We start from the raw sequence: 18955 nt of genomic DNA on the forward strand, positions 1-18955 counted from the left end.
CCTCAGTCCCTAGGAATTGGCTCCTATGGAAACAGGGTTGCCATATGTCTGGAATTTGCCGGTTATATATAATATATACGGAATACCTCTGTCTCTAGCGGCAACCAGGTGAAAATGGATTGGGTGCCCAGGATGTACGGCAGCCCATGCCTATTTTTCATAAAAATAGATCAAAAACGGCACGGGGGGGGACTTTTAAAAGTTCAACAACTTTGCCCCCAAAAGCTCCGGATTTCCACTGCTTGAAATATGGCAACCGACTATTAAAAAGTCGCTCCGGGAAGCTGACTCTGTTTGCTCGGCCAACTGCATAGACGAGGAAGCGCAGAAACTTATTTAAGTGTTAACTTGTGCTTCGCCTTGAGAGCTACGCGCGCTCCCCGTTGACTTCAGTGGGATTTTGAATAGGATCAGGCTGCGGGCAAACCAAAAGCCTGCGCCACGTCCAGTCTCCTTCCCGCTTCATGACCCCGGTCTCGAGAATCCCCTGTCCAGGCGCAAGAGCGACGGCGAGCCATTCATTGCCGCGCGGGATTGGCGCGAGCTGCTTCCCAGGGTTGCCGACACAACGTTCGGGCCGGCGTCTCTCGGCCAATCAGCTGCCGGCGTCCGCGGCCGTTGCCTTGGCGCCCGCCAAAATGCAACTCTTGCCTTGTGCTCTAACGCAGATGCGTAAGAAACAACAACGCGGACCTTGCCCTTTTGCTACCAGGGCGCTGGAGGGTTACAGAAGGTTTCGTCCTCGGCTTCTTCTTTCCCCTCTGCCGGTCTGAGATGAGAAGGCTTTTCTGAGCTTCTTCTGAAAAACCTACCGGACGATTTTTTTTGTTAGGAGGCGTCCGATCCTACACCGAAATGTTGACCAAAATGGATCAGACGAGCTGGTCATCGGGAACATCAGGCGCTCGGAGTGGATCGCGGCAATTTAGCACTTCATCGCAGCCTCTGCTAAGTGGCGTTTCTTCGCCCAAGAGGTTTGTAGACTGCAGCATGAGGCCTTACGGAGCCCGTTTCCCATGGATAACTTTATAAACAACTAGTTCAGTAGGGGTTTGGGGGGGCGGTTAATTCAGTCGTGTAGCATTTAGGAACTGTTATTGTTTATTGGAGATGACCAATGGGCCAAAAGTTGTCAACTAAAAGGTATCTGAGCGAGTTACATAGAAAAACTCACACATAAATGTACTGTATTATAAAACTGAACAGGAAAACATTCATATAAAACATCAACATTCCTTACAGCATATAAAAGACAAGAAGCCCCTCCCCCAAGAGGTTGTTCTTTGCTTGTAAAGAAATAGGGGTAGAATAATTTTAATCTTATAAAATCTGGTTTGTTTTTCCTTAAGACAGAAGGGTGTGCCTAGGCCAACCCCAACCTCTCTCACCATCAAAGAAACACAAGTGAATAGCAGAGAACCTGCACAAGCGACGCTGACATAAAAATATTAAGTATAATAGAAACATCGCCACCCGACCTCACCCCCACTCACCTTCCCCCCCACCTCTTTCCCCCTTTTCTTCCTAATGTCTCAACAAATGAAACTGATCTGTAAAAAATGTTACTTGGGGGGAAAAGAGAGAGAGAGATTGCACATACTTTTGTAAACCAAGAAAATCTTTAATAAAAATACATTTAAAAAAGAACGAAAGAAGGGTGTGCAGATATGTAAAAACCTCTAAAACTTGCAATCTTAAACTATCTGGTACAATTTACCTCGTAGTTCTTTCTTTCTTTCTCATGAGCATAGTGTGGGATTTGGCTTTTAAGTTGCTTCCTGCTATTATACAATGGCACTGAGTGAGCAACTGAAAGAGGCATTCTTTCTGTACACTGATGTTTCCCAGACAGTGATAGCTGATACACAGGGCCACAATCACCCAGCAGGCAACCCAAGCTGGATTGTCCGGCTTTGAAGACACCTGTTCTGGCTTGTCTTCTCAACAATCCGCTCATTGGGTGAAACAAGTAACACATGTAGTTCCTATGCCATGAATAAATGCATCCCTTCCACGTGAATTTATTATTCTATATTACAGTAATGTGCCGTGCATGCAAATTGCACATTGAAGTAATGAAATGTGGTGCCCAGCTTATGGATGTGGGGGGGGGGTGGCAATTAGGTATGAGAGCCCTTTAGGTAATCTGCAAGCTCCAGCCCCCTGTAGTTTTTGTCAAATTACTGTCCCCCTCCCCATCCCTTTCTAAAAACAATAGCGGGTGAGGCCATCACATAAAGTAAGCGCCGCCCCCAACACCACATACACATATTAATCTGAACGTGGGTTACATGCAATATTTTTTAAAAAAAAAACAAGCACATTTTGTTGTACTCCAAACAGTTTATCTAGTATGTGTAAAAGAAAAAACTGCCCAGCGATAGAAACACTCCAGCCCCTTCTGTTTCTTCATTATTTATATATGTATATATTTATTTATTTTTCTGTGTCTTCATGAGCCACTTCTATGGTGTGTCTCAGAGAGAGCCTGTAATTGTGCCCTTGAGTAACTGTGATTGACTGGTCAGATCAAACACAGTGCAGAAACAGCAGAATTATCCATTCCTGGTGGAGGTCTAATGGAAAGAGACTTAGCTTGGGGGGGGGGATATAAAACAAGGTTTTGTTTTATTGGGGTAAATTTAACTTCCTCATCCCTTTGTTCTCTTTTCAGTGAAGGCGAAGCTCTGTCAAATGCAGTATTGCTCGAAGACTCCCCCGCCGACAACCTGGATTGGGTTTTAGATCACTGCTTTAAACAATTCAAGATCAGAGAGGCTTATCCACATTTTTTCCTCAAAGTGAAAGCAAGCAGATTTGGGCCCCCCAGATCTCGACGTCGCATTCTCATTGCCCCTCCGATGAGTGAAATGGCGGTTCGCGGGCCCAGGCCTCACCCGCCTGAACTTCCCGCTCCAGAGCAGAAACCTGTGGGCTCAGGAAAACTTCCAGAGGCTGAAGATAAGACCTCTGCGAAAGAGGAGGCAGATCTGCAAGAGCTGGAAGCTTGGATCCAGGGAAGAATACAACTGCAGAATCTGCTGAACTGTGTGGACCTGGAGCAGTGGCTGATGGGGAAAGAGCCCGTCAGTGAGCAGGAACAAAATGTGCTGAGGAAGATACAAGAAGACAAGGAAGCATTGAAGACTAAAGTGCAAGCCAAGTTGTGGGAAGATGACACCCTTGAGGTAAGTGGTGGAGGCTGGTCCTTTAGGGGCAAGTGTGGCAGGCCCCCCCCCATCTCTGCCTGCCCTTAGCTAGGCCCCACCTGCCTGCCTTCTTACTTACAGTTAGCCCAGGGGGTTGGCTCTGACTGCCAGATCTGCTCTCCTCCTGTTTTAAGGTAAAGGTAAAGGGACCCCTGACCATTAGGTCCAGTCGTGACCGACTCTGGGGTTGCAGTGCTCATCTCGCTTTATTGGCCGAGGGAGCCGGCGTATAGCTTCTAGGTCATGTGACCAGCATGACTAAGCCGCTTCTGGCAAACCAGAGCAGTGCACGGAAACACCGTTTACCTTCCCGCTGGAGAGGTACCTATTTATCTACTTGCACTTTGACGTGCTTTCGAACTGCTAGATGGGCAGGAGCAGGGACCGAGCAATGGGAGCTCACCCCATTGCGGGGATTCGAACCGTCGACCTTCTGATCAGCAAGCCCTAGGCTCAGTGGTTTAAACCACAGCGCCACCCACGTCCCTTCTGTTTTAGGTGTGACCAATATATGTGCTGTCACACACACAGCGCCAAACCCGAAAGTAACCCAGAAACGCCATAAAGACGTCACTAAAAGGGCGGTACGGGGTGTGTGACAAGAGCGCAATGATCCGGAACGCAACCCCCGGGTAAATGAGGGGTTGCCTGTGTGACAGTGTTGGAACTTATTAGGAACTTGCAAGTTCATAGTGCCACAGAGAACCACAGCTGGCCTCAGCGACTCAGCTGATTGAGATTTAAGGCAGTTTTGCTCCCTGTGTGCTATCTCATAGGTATAGAATTCTCCAGGGAGTTTCAGTTTCAAATAATGGGAGAAATACGTAATTTGTTGATGGATTGGGATAAATATTCTACTTATAAGGTTTCTGCCTGTGCCTTAGCAGCTCAGCAGATCAGATAAATTTGACTGACTGACTGATTTAAGGTAGTGAAGATCCCAAATGGAGGTTTTCGTTTTGCAAACAAAAATGTTTCCCCATCTCAGCTGTTACTCTTTCACAATATCCATTAACAAAAATAGAACAATGTAACAAATGAAATTATGTGATATAACAACAAGGGCACACACACACACACACACACACACACACACACACGGTTAAAAACCTTTGCACTGGGAAGGACATTGAGGGGAAGAGGGAGCGTGTCTCTGTTGCCAAGCAGCTAACCGTAACCCTCTCCTGCCACAATCCCATCAAGCATAGATCCTGATTAGGGCAGGATGGGGACGGGGATGTGCAGCCAATGGGCATTTTGTTAAGGTAATGCAATATACATGGACATGTGTATCTGGAAGCACATCCAAACATAGACACGGTTTATTTACAGTGTATCCTCTTCAATGGGATGTGAATCTATATATACAGGCAGCGACTGTTTTAGGTGCATCCAATCTGTGTGTGACCGTGCATGCATGCATCGTGCCAAACCCAGAAGTGACCTGGAAGCATCAGAAAGAGGGCAGTGCAGTGGCTGAACGGGGTGTTTGCAGACTTTTTCAATGGTGGTTCTTCAAATATACTCAATTTCACTTAAATGTGTGGTGCCTTGCAACAAACCCCATGTTAATTGGGCGTTGCCTGCATCCCTATCCACATTCTGCCTCAACTCATCACCCGCAACTCCACAAACTGCATTTGGATCAGGGCAACAGGCTTGTTTTGCAATCCTGGCCGGTAAGAAAACTTGCAGCATGACAGGGAGTTCAGCTCACTCACCTGATCAAAAGGGACACTTAACTGTTCCCTCTATTCAGAGTGGGGTCAATGGGAATTGTTTTTCTCGCCGTCACCATCAACACATCACCAGCTCTGATTGGCTACATGGCTTCATAATGTTGTCTTCATTGTGATGACTGATTGGCTGGTTCTTTCGTGTTCCTATGACCAATGTGAATGTTTCTTCTTCACAGGAAGAAAGTTTTACATGTCCTTTTCCATCCCCTCCCCCCCCCCCGCCCAATGTCTTTCAGAATCTGAGACCAAAGCCACCACACAAGATTGTCATCCCTCGTGTCATCGCTCCTCACCCCAAGTCCCTCATGACGCTGCAAAACCTTCTGCACAAGCAGAAACTCAAGCTGGTGGACCTCTTTAAGAAATCAGACAGGACCAAGACGATGAGGTTCAGCAGAGCCGACTTCATTAAAATAATCCAAGAGGTAAGTGGCAAAGCCTATTTATAAACCATGTCCCTGTTTAGACAGAGAGATTGGGTAGATGTTCCTCAGTGGGGATTTTCGGTAGTTGCTTCTCAGCCATGGGAATCACATATTCAACCCTTTTTTTGCACACTTGATTCCTCTTATGTTGAGGGATGTGTGTGCAGCTTCTATATGCTTATGCTCCTTCCCAGATCAGGGCACAGGCATCCTCTTGCACACCAACTATTGGCCTACATAATTTCACTTGCTGCTAACGGGCACACACAGTACGGATGCTCAAGGATTTCAATGGGTCAGCATTTGAATATAACAGGTTCTGAATTCTGCTTCCTGGGAGAATATACAGATCGAAATGAAATCACCCCTTCCGTTTTTGCACTTTGCTAATATGGTTCTCAGCACAAAAACTATACATTAAAAATAAGCACATACTAGGTTAAAATGCATACATAATGTGTATTTTTAGGATATGATGCATTTCAAACATGCATATTTTGTGAAGAACGTACAAAGATAAGGCAGATTATTGCAATAAGGAGTGACTCTCTCTTCAGTTTGGTGGTCACACATCTTACTTACTGTGATTGGACCTGATGATTGCAGTTTTGATTTTATACTCGTTTGCAGACCAACATTCCTCTCAGTACAACTGACCTGGAAGATGTGATCACCTACCTCATGATGTCAAAGAAAGTGAATTATATAAACAATGATGACCTGGTTGAGTGTCAGAGAATATGGGCAGATAACTTAAGAGAGCAATGGAGGCAGCCTAAAGAATCAAAGCCAGGTAAACAAACAAGCAAAAGTGTTAAGACGTGGTTCTGTTGTCTTGACATCGCTAACGGGGATGAAGTTTTCAGCTTCAGTTGCTGATGGTTGTAATAAAGGTTATCATAGGAATTCCTTGTACAAAAAAAAGAAGTTGGCACTCCAGTGTGTATCCTGATGCTACGAGTCCTGGCTGTAGCAATTTATCTTGCACCTCCAAAAGTTTCTAAGAGCCATGCTAACCCAAGCTGATTACAGATGGGAAAGAAAGGCAGGTTTGGCCTACATATTTGAAAGGCAGGTTTGAGTCATATCTGAATAACCCCAGTAGTACTTTTCACCTCCAGCATTGGTCTTGCGGAGTCAATCTTCACATAAAATAATTGAGTGGCATGACTGGGCCAACCTGCAAACCACTGCCAGAGGGGGTGGGGGAAAGGCCACCCTCAGTTTTCAGTCCATGCTTTCGCTCCTCTTCAAAAAATACTCTGCTACCCAGTATGTTGTAAGGCTGCCATCCTAGCCCCTGGTCAGAAGTGAAGGAGACTGATGGAGCAGTACAGCTGCCGCCGCAGTCCTTCAACCCGTGCTGGCCAGGGATAAAGGTGCAGGGAAAAGTTCCCCTTTGCTGTGCCTACTCCAAGGAAACCCCAACAAATGCAATTCAGAGTCAAATGGACAGGCTTTTCATGTCAAGAGCTGTATTTCCTTCAGTGGTGTGTGTGTGTAATCTGTTAGGGGCTGCAGGCCAGTAGAGGTGGAGCCAGAGGCAAAAGCGTTCTGAATTATATCAGAAATAAGGGCTGCTTTGTTTTGGTTTTCACCATAGCTACCTGCTTTGGACTTGAGGACCCTTTGGGTCCCTTCCAGTTCTACAGAGTCTGTACCTCAGATTAGAATTCCCAGTGCTGTGCAGATGTAAGCCCTACTGGATTTGAGGTGATTACTCTCGAATAAGTATTGCAAGGGAATTACTTTCTTTTAATACAACAGGCCAGAATTGTCAGTTTGCATTTCTTAGTGCAGAAAGTATTGATCTGATGTGTAGAGATCTTTCCTATTCTAATTAATTCAAGAGGGTTCTGGAAGCTTCTCTGTGTGAAAGAAACAGGCAGAAGGTTACTGATGTTTGGTTTATTCCTTCTGAGAAGCTGAGTACAGCTGGTTTAAACTGGTTCTCTTTCTCTTTCAGTCAAGGTCATGCTGACTATAAATATAGGCCAGAAGGAGCCTGGGTTCTCTTTCTCTTTCTACCTCTTTTCCTTCTGGTGTGGTGTTCTGTACATAGTATGCTTAGTGTTGAGGTTTAGACTTATTATAAGTTTAAGTTAAGTCTGCTGCAACAGGATTTCTTATGGACTGTGCCAATCCTGAATGTATTGGATTTGTGACCATTATGCTCATTTGCCTTCAGTAGCAGTAAAGCTCTGCTGGATTCAATACAGTGGTACCTCGGGTTAAGTACTTAATTCGTTCTGGAGGACCATTCTTAACCTGAAACCATTCTTAACCTGAAGCACCACTTTAGCTAATGGGGCTTCCCACTGCTGCCGCGCTGCCGTAGCATGATTTCTGTTCTCATCCTGAAGCAAAGTTCTTAACCCGAGGTACTACATCTGAGTTAGTGGAGTCTGTAACCTGAACTGTTTGTAACCCGAGGTACCACTGTATTAATTGCCTCTGGTCTATTTTGGGGGGATCCTGCAACATGTTTAAGTTTTTACTCTACTAACTAAATGTCAGAGTTCTGCTTTGGATCAATATTGAGTAGAATTTCATGACAAGAATGGCTATTGTTCACTTTGAAAACCCTTGTGAGGAAAAATATCTCATGATGTCCTCCCATGAAGAAAGAGAATGAGCCAGCATGATCTAGCGTGAAAAGGCATTAAACTGTCAGGCGACAGGTGCTTGCTGGTGGTCATGGTGCAGATTTTGTGTTTGTGAGAAATTCTGACAGGTTTCTAATGCCGTGTCTGTTTCCCCCTTTCTCCCCTTCTGAAAGAAACAGAAGAGCTCCCACCTTCCACACCACAGAAGTCTTGTAGGAGAAGCGGTACATTCTCCAAACATCCTGGTGAAGCAAAGATATGCCGGCTTGAAGTTCCTCCCATCAACACAGAAGTAGACCGCATGCATCTATCTTATAATCAGATGGAGGAAGCTGGGAAAAGATACAAGGAAATGAGACGACGGACTAAGGTACCGTGTTTCTGCGGCAGAACTCTTTGCGCCTTCATTCTCTTGCTTTGACTCTGGAGGCCATAAGTAGTGATCCCTCTTTCAAGCCACCTTTGATGCTGTAAAAAGACATGTCGAGTTACCCCTCAAACGCTGTCTTACTCTGTTGAGTTGGCGCCACACCTTGGGTTTTGCAAGTTAAAGGACTTACTCCATTCACAGCAGTGAGTCAAATCCAGTGGAAATTCCCCCCCTGCTAACTGGATGCTCCTTTCAGCAATTTCTCTTTCCATTTTCTGTCCTGATTCCCCCTTCCCTCAGAGCAGATTTTGGGGTCACTAAAAGGCTGCAGGAGGAAGGGAGGGTTTTTTGGGGGGGGAAGCTTCTCAGACCATTTTCAGGTACTTTTCACAGATCAGGGGTGGGAACTCGTATCCCTGCAGTTGTTGTTGTTGTCATCGTTGGACTCCAACTCCCATCATCCTTGACTGTTGGCCATGCTGGCTGGGGCTGATGGGAGTTGGAGTGCAGCAACACCTGCTGGGCCACAGGCTCCCCACCCTGACAGTGTGTAGGGCAGCAGTCTTTCCTCAGGGTTAGAAAGGAATATACATTAGATGAGGAATGGGAAACCTGCGTTTGAACCAAGAATCCCCATCATCCCTGGTCATCAGTCCTGTTGATTAGAATTGAGAGGAGTTGCTGTCCCAACAACACCTGGAGGACCACACTTTCCCACAAGCCCTATATTAGTAGGTCCTTTAATTCTCAGGTAGAAAATCCTCCTCGGCACGCTATGGTGTTTTGCACAGCACAGCGGCGTTCAGATGTTTTGTAACAAAAGAGGCAATGTCTTTTTGTTGCAGAGAAAGACCAACCCCTTAGAATATGCAGAACAGTGTAAGCTTGTGAAATCCGGAGACGCGGTTGTGGACGGCCACTGCTTTCCGAGCACCATCCAGGGTGAAATGGGAGAGCTGGTGGACCAACACCGGCTGGCTTGCTACCTGGTCTACACTCAGTGTCTCAAGCTGTGTGAAAAATACGGCGTCCCGCTTACCGAGAAGATGCTGAAAAGGGGTATGGTGAAACAAGGGGACTGGAGGGAATGCTGTATATATCATCAAAGCAGGGTGGTGTTTACACTGGCTCAGGGTCAAAGTCGCCTGCTAACCCCCCACAAAAAAACAAAACAAAACCTAGGCAGAATAACACTGTTACATAGTTGTTCAGGTCTGATGGGTGGTGGGTCTGGTATAACAAAGAATACAGTCGACTCAGTTACAACCCTAAACCCACTTGCTTAGGGAGTTATGTTCTAGCAGACTTATTTCCGAGTAAAGATGTGTAGGGTTGCGCTGCGGAACTTAACACACAGCCTGTCGGTATCCTGCGATTCCGTACAAGTGCTCCACAAGCACACCAACTTGGCTGCGTTTCTAGCCCTTATGAAGGTAGGCTTTAGAGCGCAGGCAATGCCCATCCAAGTTCCGTAAGCTAGGGAAAGGGAGGAGGGAGATTGGCTGGTGCAGAGTTACGCCAGCAACGCCCAGTTAACTCAGATGCACCGGCTCATGTTGGGCTCCTTCAGAAAAGCTGTCTGCTCTAGCGGGCCACCACTCAAGTGAGTCATGGGGAAATCCACAAGCTGCTTGAACCTACCCAAGATTCTTTGTACAGTGGTACCTCGGGTTACATATGCTTCAGGTTACAGACTCCGCTAACCCAGAAATAGTACCTCAGGTTAAGAACTTTGCTTCAGGATGAGAACAGAAATCGTGCTCCGGTGGCACAGTGGCAGCAGGACGCCCCATTAGCTAAAGTGATGCTTCAGGTTAAGAAAAGTTTCAGGTTAAGAACGGACCTCTGGAATGAATTAAGTACTTAACCCGAGGTACCACTGTATAGCTAAGGTAGAAATTTTGCTGTTATGTGGGTTGACTGTAATGCCACAGTTCTTTCTTTCTTCTAAAATTTTCGTTTTCTGTATCATCAGCTTTGCTCTACCCACCGGACAGAATTGTAAGAGAGGGGAACCATTTCCGCAAGATGAGACAACCTGGAGGTTATTATGACCAATCTGGATACCAACCAAGATTGCCATCAGCACAACCCATAAGCACTTCGGGAGACAAAAAAGGGTTTGTTTGGTTTTTGGGTTTTTTAAAAAATCAAGACAATACACAAATTGGTTTGGTTTGGTTTGAAGATAATATCCTATTACAGTTCCTGTACAAGCAGCAGAGAAGTCTTTGCAAATTCTCATGCTGGAATTTCCTTGCTACAACCAAAGCCAGTCAACTGGGCATTTTGAATCGATTGGGCACTTTCAGTCCACAGCTCCCTGGCTTAATTGTCCATGGGTGTTCTGGGCAACTTTCACATGGAATATAGGCTGTTAGCTGCATAAGGTTAGGGCGCCTAGTTTTGACTGAAGTACCATACCTTAATGCAGCCCCAAGAACTGTGGGAAATGTTCCTGAGGCTTGAACAGCACCGAGGCTTAAAGTAAGTGAGGGGGTGGACTTTGAGCATTGGATGCCTCAACCTGGCATAAGCAAAAGCAAAGGCACTATAGGATGCAAAGTCCAGAACGCTGGACTGGAAGGTCTTAGGATTTCTATGCCACATCCATGCCCCTGCTTCAGAGCACAGCCATTATGGGCTGCTTACGGGCTCCCATACTGGGTCACTGGCTTAAAATCATTTCCTCAGCAACATTTGAACAACAGCGTTTTTGCTGCAGCAAAAATATTAGGAGGCTTGGGGACAAACGCCATTCTGAGTGTTTTCTTGTCTTCTCCTTCTATTCCCCTCTTGGTGTCTCTAAACAAATTGTTTTTCCTTCTCCCCTAGAAAGAAGAAGGCAGAGGTTAAGAAACCAGAGGTCCAAAAAACAGACAAGACCCTTAACACCCGCTGGAAGTCATACAGAGAGTTTTGGAAACTAATGAAGTATGTGTTCAATCTGCTGGGTGTTATCCTAGATTTTTATCAGTGCTTGTAATATAGAGCTGTGCCATTGAGTTTGGCCACCTCAGGCTGCAATCCTACCCATGTCTACTCAGAAGCAAGGGGGTATACCCCCAGGTAAGTGTGGCGAGGATTGCAGCCTTATTCTTTCACAGCCTTACTGACCCTTCCTATTGAAGTTGACCTGGTCACTCTGCAAAAGCTGATTGGTGTCTTGTCTTAGTGATGGGGTCTCTATCTCTAAACCACATGGGACAAATGTTTACCTCACATTAAAGTAGAGGCGGGGTTATTGGGTTTTTATTTTGATTATGTATTTTGTGGTTTCATATTTTGATTTTATTCTGTGAAGTGCCCTGAGACCAGTATATAATAATTATTATTTTTTAAAAAAAAACCTCTCCCATACAGGCTGCCTCTTTTTTGTTTATTAAATTTGTATACCACCTTATTATCACACATCTCAAGGTGGTTCACAACATAAAATTACAATATATTAATAAAACACAATATATTAATAAAAACAAACACAACCCAATAATCCCACTTGCACAACACATTTAAAAGGGTATTAGATGTCCATCAGCTGAAGGCCTGGTTAAAGAGGAACGTTTTTGCCTGGCACCTAAAGGTGTATGAACAAGGCACCTGACAAACCTCCCTGGGGAGAGCATTCCACAAACGGGGAGCCACTGCAGAGAAGGCCTGTTCTTGTGTTGCGACCCTCCAGTCCTCACACAGAGGAAGCCCATGAAGAAGGGCTGCAGGTGATGATTGCAGAGTCCAGGTCGGTTTATATGGGGAGAGGCAGTCCCTGAGTTATTGTGGCCCTGAGCCATTTAAGGCTTTATAGATCAAAACCAGCACTTTAATAGGGCCCAGAAACTAATTGGCAATCTGGCCAGTATCGGTGTAATATTTTCAAACCATCTTGCCCCAGTGAGCAACCTGGCCCCTGAAATCTGCACTAGCTGAAGTTTCCTAACCGTCTTCAGAGGCAGCCCTATGGGTAACGTGCTGCAGTAATCTAACCTAGAAACTACCAAAGCACAAACAACAGTAGATAGGTTGTCCCTGTCTAAATAAGAGCACAGCTGGGCCACCAGCTGAAGCTGATGGAAGGCATTCTTGTGCCGCTGAGGACACGGAGAGCACTGTAAGCGTCCGGTTGCTGCTCTGCAGCCGTGCCCTTACCTGCCCTCACACCTGATGTCACGTAGGACATTTGATGTGGGACAAACAGGCATAGTTTGGAAAACATCCTTGTGAGCCAAACGAGGTCTCCCGCTGTGCCTAAGCAGGCCCACAGGCTGGACATTCCTTGGTGAGCGGGGCACACGGACAGCAGGCCCCTCTGCGGTTGCCTGTTCGCAGGTTTGGTTTGTGGTTCCACTGCTTCGCAAACGGATGTTTTTTCCTCTGCAGAGCAGCTTTGCAGGCAGCTTTGCTGGTCTGCAGAGGAAATATATCCACGTACAGGCGTGGTTTGAATCCAAAACACACCTGCAAACTGACCAAGAGGGGCTTCGCTGTCAGTCAGCTGATTGGCACAGGCAGCAAGCCCCTTCGAAGTGGCCTCAGGTGATGGCGTCAGGTGCTTGATGGAAGGAGGCCCAGTTCGCCACCCGGTCCTTGGGCTGAAAGAAAAGCTCTCCAGGACTTCCGGGGTGGCGCCACCGGCAATGGCGGACTCCCTCTGAACTGGAGGGACTAGCTCCGCGGGAAACAGGTCTTCTCCGCTACGGCGAAGCGGGGACCCTCTTAAAAATCACAGGCGGATGAAGCCTGTGACCATGGGACTTGGCGGGCACCTTTAGCGCCCTCCCCAACCCGCTAAGGAACCCACTAACGGGCTCCGAAGTGAAGAGGGGGAAGTGGCGCGGTGCTGTGAGTCAGCTGCTATTTCCGTGGAGCGAAGCCGCATAGCCGTTGCCGGAGAGCGCTGCCTTTTTCCTGGGACAATTTGGACTTTAAAATAAGCACCCGTGAGTACTTAGACTTTGAGTAATTGGACATCAAATAAGGACTAGCGAGCAGGAAAGAATTGGATTTTAAAAATTCTACTCTAATTTGGTACGGAACGGGAAGGTCTAAACAGGAAGTCAGCCTTCCGTTCTTTTGTAAACAGAATATAGCAAAGACAATTTAAACTAGAGCTCAGAAAATCGTTTTTAAAAAGATTGGATTTCACCATTTAAAATTGTGGAACCCCCCTTTGACAGCAGGAGAAGGGGGGGATCTTTTTGGATTGTTTAAAGTGACTTTAAAGTAAAGTAACTTTCCTCCGTCCTGATCCTGGAGCGGGGTGTCAGGACTGACGTTTGAAGTTCATTGACCAAAGACAAGTGTTTTTGACAGATAGCTAAAAGAAGAGAAACATAGTGACTCCACTGTTCCCTTTCGCATTTTAAAGGAATATATATGGACAAAGTATCTTAAAAAAGGAAACTTTGGTGCAAGAACAAATAGAAGTCTTCCCACTAGGGGGAGTCTGTGAAACTGTAACTAACTCCAGGGAGCCGGCAGCTGTCACAGATTACAACCGTGGGAACAGGCATCTGACCTTGCAGGACAATGTATTCAGAAGCTTTGTTGTGTGCTCTCTATAAAACAAATGCCCTACTGGAACAATTACACGAGAAGGTGAATTGGATGGCGACTTCGACTAGAAATTTTGAACAGGCAGTGGGAAACTTTGAACAGACAGTGGGAAAATATGTGGAGCCCACCCAGGAATTAAATCAGGAGTGTGTCTTGACAGAACAGGCCCAACAGGAATATGATTTTTTGGATTTGACAAATGAACTTGGAAAAAGCCAGATTTGGAAAGGAAAAGTTTGGCTTGGTTTGGAAATGGGGGGCTGGATTGACCCCCCTATGCTGGGATGTTTGGACTTTTCAAATAAGGCAATGGGCCGTGAGATGTTTGGGACTGTGGGGGCTCTTAATTTTGGAGGGTCTTTGAAACATGCTTTTAAATACTACATGGAATTCAGTGTTGAACATGGAAAAAGGGGCTGATCCGTCGAGAAGGGTCAAAAACATTGTCAAGCTGGAGTTACCACGAGCAGGAGACAAGGGAAAATACAGTTACAAATATGAAGAAGAGCCGCGGAAGGGACATGGAAGAGACTTGAGGGCCTCGGATATAAGGTTGCCAGGTTAATGGGCCAGATCGACAGGAATAAGGACTGACAAAACCCGGAACCAGGAGGAAGGGACATTGGATGAAGATTGGATTTGTTTGTATCTCTTTTCTCTACCATTAGAATTGTTTTATAAAATTGATGAATGTTAGAAAAATGTTGGAATGAAATTACTTGGCTTTAGCAAAGATGTTTAAAGAATTATGAAAGAATATTATGGTTATGAGAAGTTGGTAAGGATAAGATTTAAGTTTTAAGCTTTAAGGTTTATTTTATTATAGAAAGATAAGATCAAAACAGATTAGGGTAATGCAATGACAGAATATTATGAAATATGGAAAGGATTTGCTGGGATAATTAATAACTAGGATACAAAGAAAGGGAGGAGGAGGAGGTCTAAGAAAGAAGGCAATGACAGTTAAGGAGCTGAAAATAATGAATTTGTTTTTAAATGTTTTTAAAGGTTTGTGATGTACTTTTGTATTTTTCTTTTTTCTTTCTGACACTTTTTCTTATTTGGAATTTTTTACTCATATGGTGGGAAGGGTTTTTTTTTTCCTTTTCTACTTTGTCAACTATTTTTATTTCGTACTTTCTTCTGTTTCTATTTTACTTTTTTCTTTTGTGTAACATTTTGAAAATTTCAATAAATATCTTTAAAAAAAAAAAGAAAGAAAGAAAGAAAGAAAGAAAGAAAGAAAAGCTCTCCACTCCTGCTTTGCATCAGCCAAAGCCAGCCTGCTGGCTGCTCCCTCTATTCTGGAGGCCGAGGTGCTTCTTCCCACCACCAGTGCAAACACGGGCAAGAGTGTTCGCGGGGCGAGTGTGCAGAATAAGTCAGGGGCTTGTCAGGTGATCAGTGCTGGCAGAACCAGTTGCTACTGCCTTCTCTTTGAATTCAGCCACTGCATTCAGTGAGCCTGCTTCAGTTGGTGTGAATGAGTGCATAATATTTCCACGTGTGTTACATAGAAGTTAGGCTACGCTTGCTTCCAGGTATTAGATCTGAAATCAGGCTGAAATATTTCAGATATACTGTTTGGGTAGAAATAGGTGTTGGGTCTGGGGCTCCTCTATCCTGTCAGATTTCTCCTTTCCAGCTTGGCCACCTCTAAGCTCACGATGCATTTCTTTTTGCAGGCCTCACTCAAAAAGAGTGCTTCCTCCAGATAATTTTTTCACTGCTTATAACTTCGCCTTAGCTGAATCAATGGGCATACTTGTGGAACAATACGTGGAAAGGTATGGCACACAATGTTTCTTCTTTTCTTTTAGAAGAGTTTTAAAACAATTTATAGTCTCGTACCTGAAGGAATTTCCTCAGGCAAGCTTTTGATTTAAAGGTTTGGTTGGCCTCCTCCCTCCCTCCCTCTCCTCACCTTTTTCCCACTTTGCTTTGGTTTCTTCCCGTTCCCAGTTTTAACGATAATATTCTTTAACTCTGCTTCATTCTTTTATTCTCTCCCTGCTTGTGTGCATTCCCTCAAACTCCCCATCCCATCTTTATTTAAGGCTGTGTCCACACCATGCTTTTAAAGTAATGTGGTATAAACAGTCAAAGAATCCTGAGAACTGTGGTAGCTAATGGTGCTGAGAGTTGTTCCCTTCACAGAACAACAGTTTTCAGAGTCACCTGCAAATTGGAGTTGATGGTTCAACCACTCTGAGAATTGTAGCTCTGTGAGAGGAATAGGGGTCTCCTATTCAGCACCCTGAACAAACCGCAGTCCCCAGGATTCTGTAGGGGGAGGCATGACTGTTAAAGTGGTGTCATAGTGCTTTAAATGTCTAGTGCAGATGTGTCAGGACGGTGCCTGACATCTCCATCATCTGGGGATCCTTGGATCGAGATTGTTTTCACACACTAAAACCACACCCTGTAGAATTCTATCAGTTATATTTAATCTGCACAATCATAATGAATTTCAGGAGCCAAAGTGCTTTTTCTGTGCAGCCAGAGCAGGAGCAGTCACCGTTAAGAAAAAGGTTGGGATAGGCATATATTGGAATAGGGAGAGAGAGAGAGAGAGAGAGAGAGAGAGAGAGAGAGAGAGAGAGAGTCTGTCCCTGGATCAAGTGACTTTTCTTCCTTAAGTTCTCAAAGCTCTTAACCTAGCTCAAGGCTGTCATCTGAAGGAGCCAGATGTTTACATGAGAATCAATCACAGTCAGTCCACCATTTGAAAAATAAGACTTTAGAGCCACCTTGCCCCAAAATGGCAACTAGACATTCAATTTTGGTGACCGTAACCTTGGTTGAAGGAGTCATTCAGCGCCTAGCTTATATATCTGAGTTTCTAACGCTACCCTACTCCAAAGCTAGGCCTCCTTTCCATTTTACGTAGACCTGTGCATTTTCATATTGAGCTTGCAAGAACGACGAACCATGTTTTCATGAAGTCTCCATGTCGCAAAGCCTGCATATTGTGGTTGTATGTTGGTTTGTATTTCACGCTAACAGTATTTCTTTCCTTGGATTTTGTTTTCAGTGAGCTAAGGAAGATGTTTGCCCACCTGAATCCCAAGACTGACCCAAATAATTTCTGGCCAGGACATCTTCTTAGCCAGCTGCGTCTCTTTCTACCCCTGGAAGCCCGCGACAACGGGAATGCTATATTCAGCCACGTCCCTCGCACGTCCCCAGCCTATCCTGCTAGATACAATCCTGACCGCAGCTGGCCAGTCAATGACCAGGGATACGTGTCGTACGGGGATCCAGAATCCCAAAAGCATAATTATTATATTTGACAGTGTTTCAAAATGTTCCTGACATTTCATGAGCACATGACTACTCCGGCGGATCTGCTGTGCAAAGCCAATATCCTAAGCGAAACAAGAACATGGTAAGAAGATTGCAGTGAAAGATGGATGGCAACAGTCTTGTTTGGTTAAAGGGGTTTTTCAAGGCTGTCAGTAAACTTAATACTACTACTACTACTAATAATAATAATAATAATATACCCCGCCCATCTGGTGGCTGGGTTTCCCCAGCTACTCTGGGTGGCTCCCAACATAATATTATTAATAATAATAATAATTAAAAAGTGATAAAACATCAAACATTAAAAACTTCCCTAAACAGGGCTGCCTTCAGATATTTTCTAAAAGTCATGTGCCCCAACTGCATTTTCTGACTTTAGGCATTCCGAAAAGTAAATTCATGGGTTTCGGGGGCATGCTTCCTAGGTCCCCCAGGCCCCATTGCTGATTTTGTCACCCTTGTATTGTCTCAGTATTTCCCAAACTTGGGTCTCCACCTGTTTTTTGGACTGCAAGTCCCATCATTCCTGACCATGGGTCCTGCTAGCTAGGGGTGATGGGAATTGTAGTCCAAAAACGGGTAGAGACCTAATTTTGGGAAACACCAGGAGTGTTTATGTATCTATGGAGAATCAGGGTTCTTAAATGTATGGAGAGACTACAGGTACAGAAGGCAGGTTCTAGCGTAGGGATAGGCACCCTGGGGCCTTCCAGGTGTAGTTTGGCTCCCAAGTCCATCAGCTCCAGCCAGCATAATTTTATACATCACAGTCAAGGTCCTCTCTTGTCACCTCCCAGCACCCTGGCAAATTGAAAAGCTCCAAAGCCTTTTCTCATAGGGAAAGTGATCTGACTAATTGGTCATTGAAATCCTCTTTCTACACCTCTTCCAGCACTTTGGAGTCCTAGAGTGGGCTCATGCCTTGCTTCCAAGCATGATGCAGTGTGCTGGTATTAACTGTAACGTCCTAAATGGCTCAGAATCCAAGGGCCTTAAACTTGGGTGTTCAGACGTCAGGCATGCAGGATCTGTTTTGGGGAAGAGCTGTAGTTCCATGGTAGAGCACATGCTCTGCATGCCAAAAGTGCCAGGTGTCACCCATGCCATCTCCAGAAAGGACCAAGAAAGACTTGTGCCTTTAACCCTGGAGAGGCACTAGCATCCATGTAGGCAACAGCTAAATGGACCAGTGGTCTGGCTCAGTATAAGACAGGTCTTTATATTTCACAAACTAGAGGGTGAAATAGTAGATTGGGGGGGACGGGGGAGACATTGAAATTAACGAGCATAAATGAGTTACTTCCATTCATTTCAACCGGTTTACTCTGAGTAAAACTTAGTAGAATGCCCCTGAGCACATGCTCAGCCCAGGAATTTGCCCCCGAGCTAAGCTCACAATCCTTTAATACAAAAACACCTGATTCTTCCATAATCTTTATTTTAGCACATAATTTGGGGGGGGGGTCTTAATTGTTGCTATAGCTAAAAGAGTTGGGAGCCAGAAACATTTGCAAATCATCCAGAGGTCCACCAGCAGATCATCATTTTCCTTCTTCGCACTTCTTCCTTAAGGATCACCCCATGAATGAGCAATCAGCTTAAGATCTGCCTTCCTTCTGTGTGGTGGCTTCCTATCTTTAAAATTCTATCCCTGCTGTTTTTCTAACATCGTCTTATCTTTTTTGTGCCAGATAACCCCCATTTATTTTCCCAGGCCTTTGTGTGGAGTTTTAAGTCTGCTTGTATT

At 45.1% G+C, this 18955-nt stretch overlaps 1 protein-coding gene across 2 annotated transcripts; it reads left to right on the forward strand.

The window, feature by feature from the left end:
* The first annotated feature begins 669 nt into the window (after positions 1 to 669).
* EFCAB12 (EF-hand calcium binding domain 12) lies at positions 670 to 17304 on the forward strand. 2 transcript variants are annotated; one of them, XM_080995523.1, is made up of 10 exons: positions 670 to 974; positions 2675 to 3188; positions 5185 to 5373; positions 6004 to 6166; positions 8153 to 8349; positions 9195 to 9408; positions 10325 to 10469; positions 11185 to 11283; positions 15588 to 15689; positions 16937 to 17304. In XM_080995523.1, the coding sequence occupies exons 1-10, from the start codon at positions 856 to 858 to the stop codon at positions 17193 to 17195; spliced, it is 2001 nt and encodes a 666-aa protein (XP_080851649.1). In that variant the 5' UTR covers positions 670 to 855; the 3' UTR covers positions 17196 to 17304. The 2 variants fall into 2 exon arrangements, with proteins under 2 accessions (XP_080851649.1, XP_080851650.1); XM_080995524.1 differs by having other exon boundaries at positions 8159 to 8349.
* The last annotated feature ends 1651 nt before the right edge of the window (positions 17305 to 18955 follow it).

Source organism: Podarcis pityusensis (assembly GCF_964106645.2).
Source record: "Podarcis pityusensis genome assembly, chromosome: 2".
NCBI classification, from domain to species: Eukaryota; Metazoa; Chordata; class Lepidosauria; order Squamata; family Lacertidae; genus Podarcis; species Podarcis pityusensis.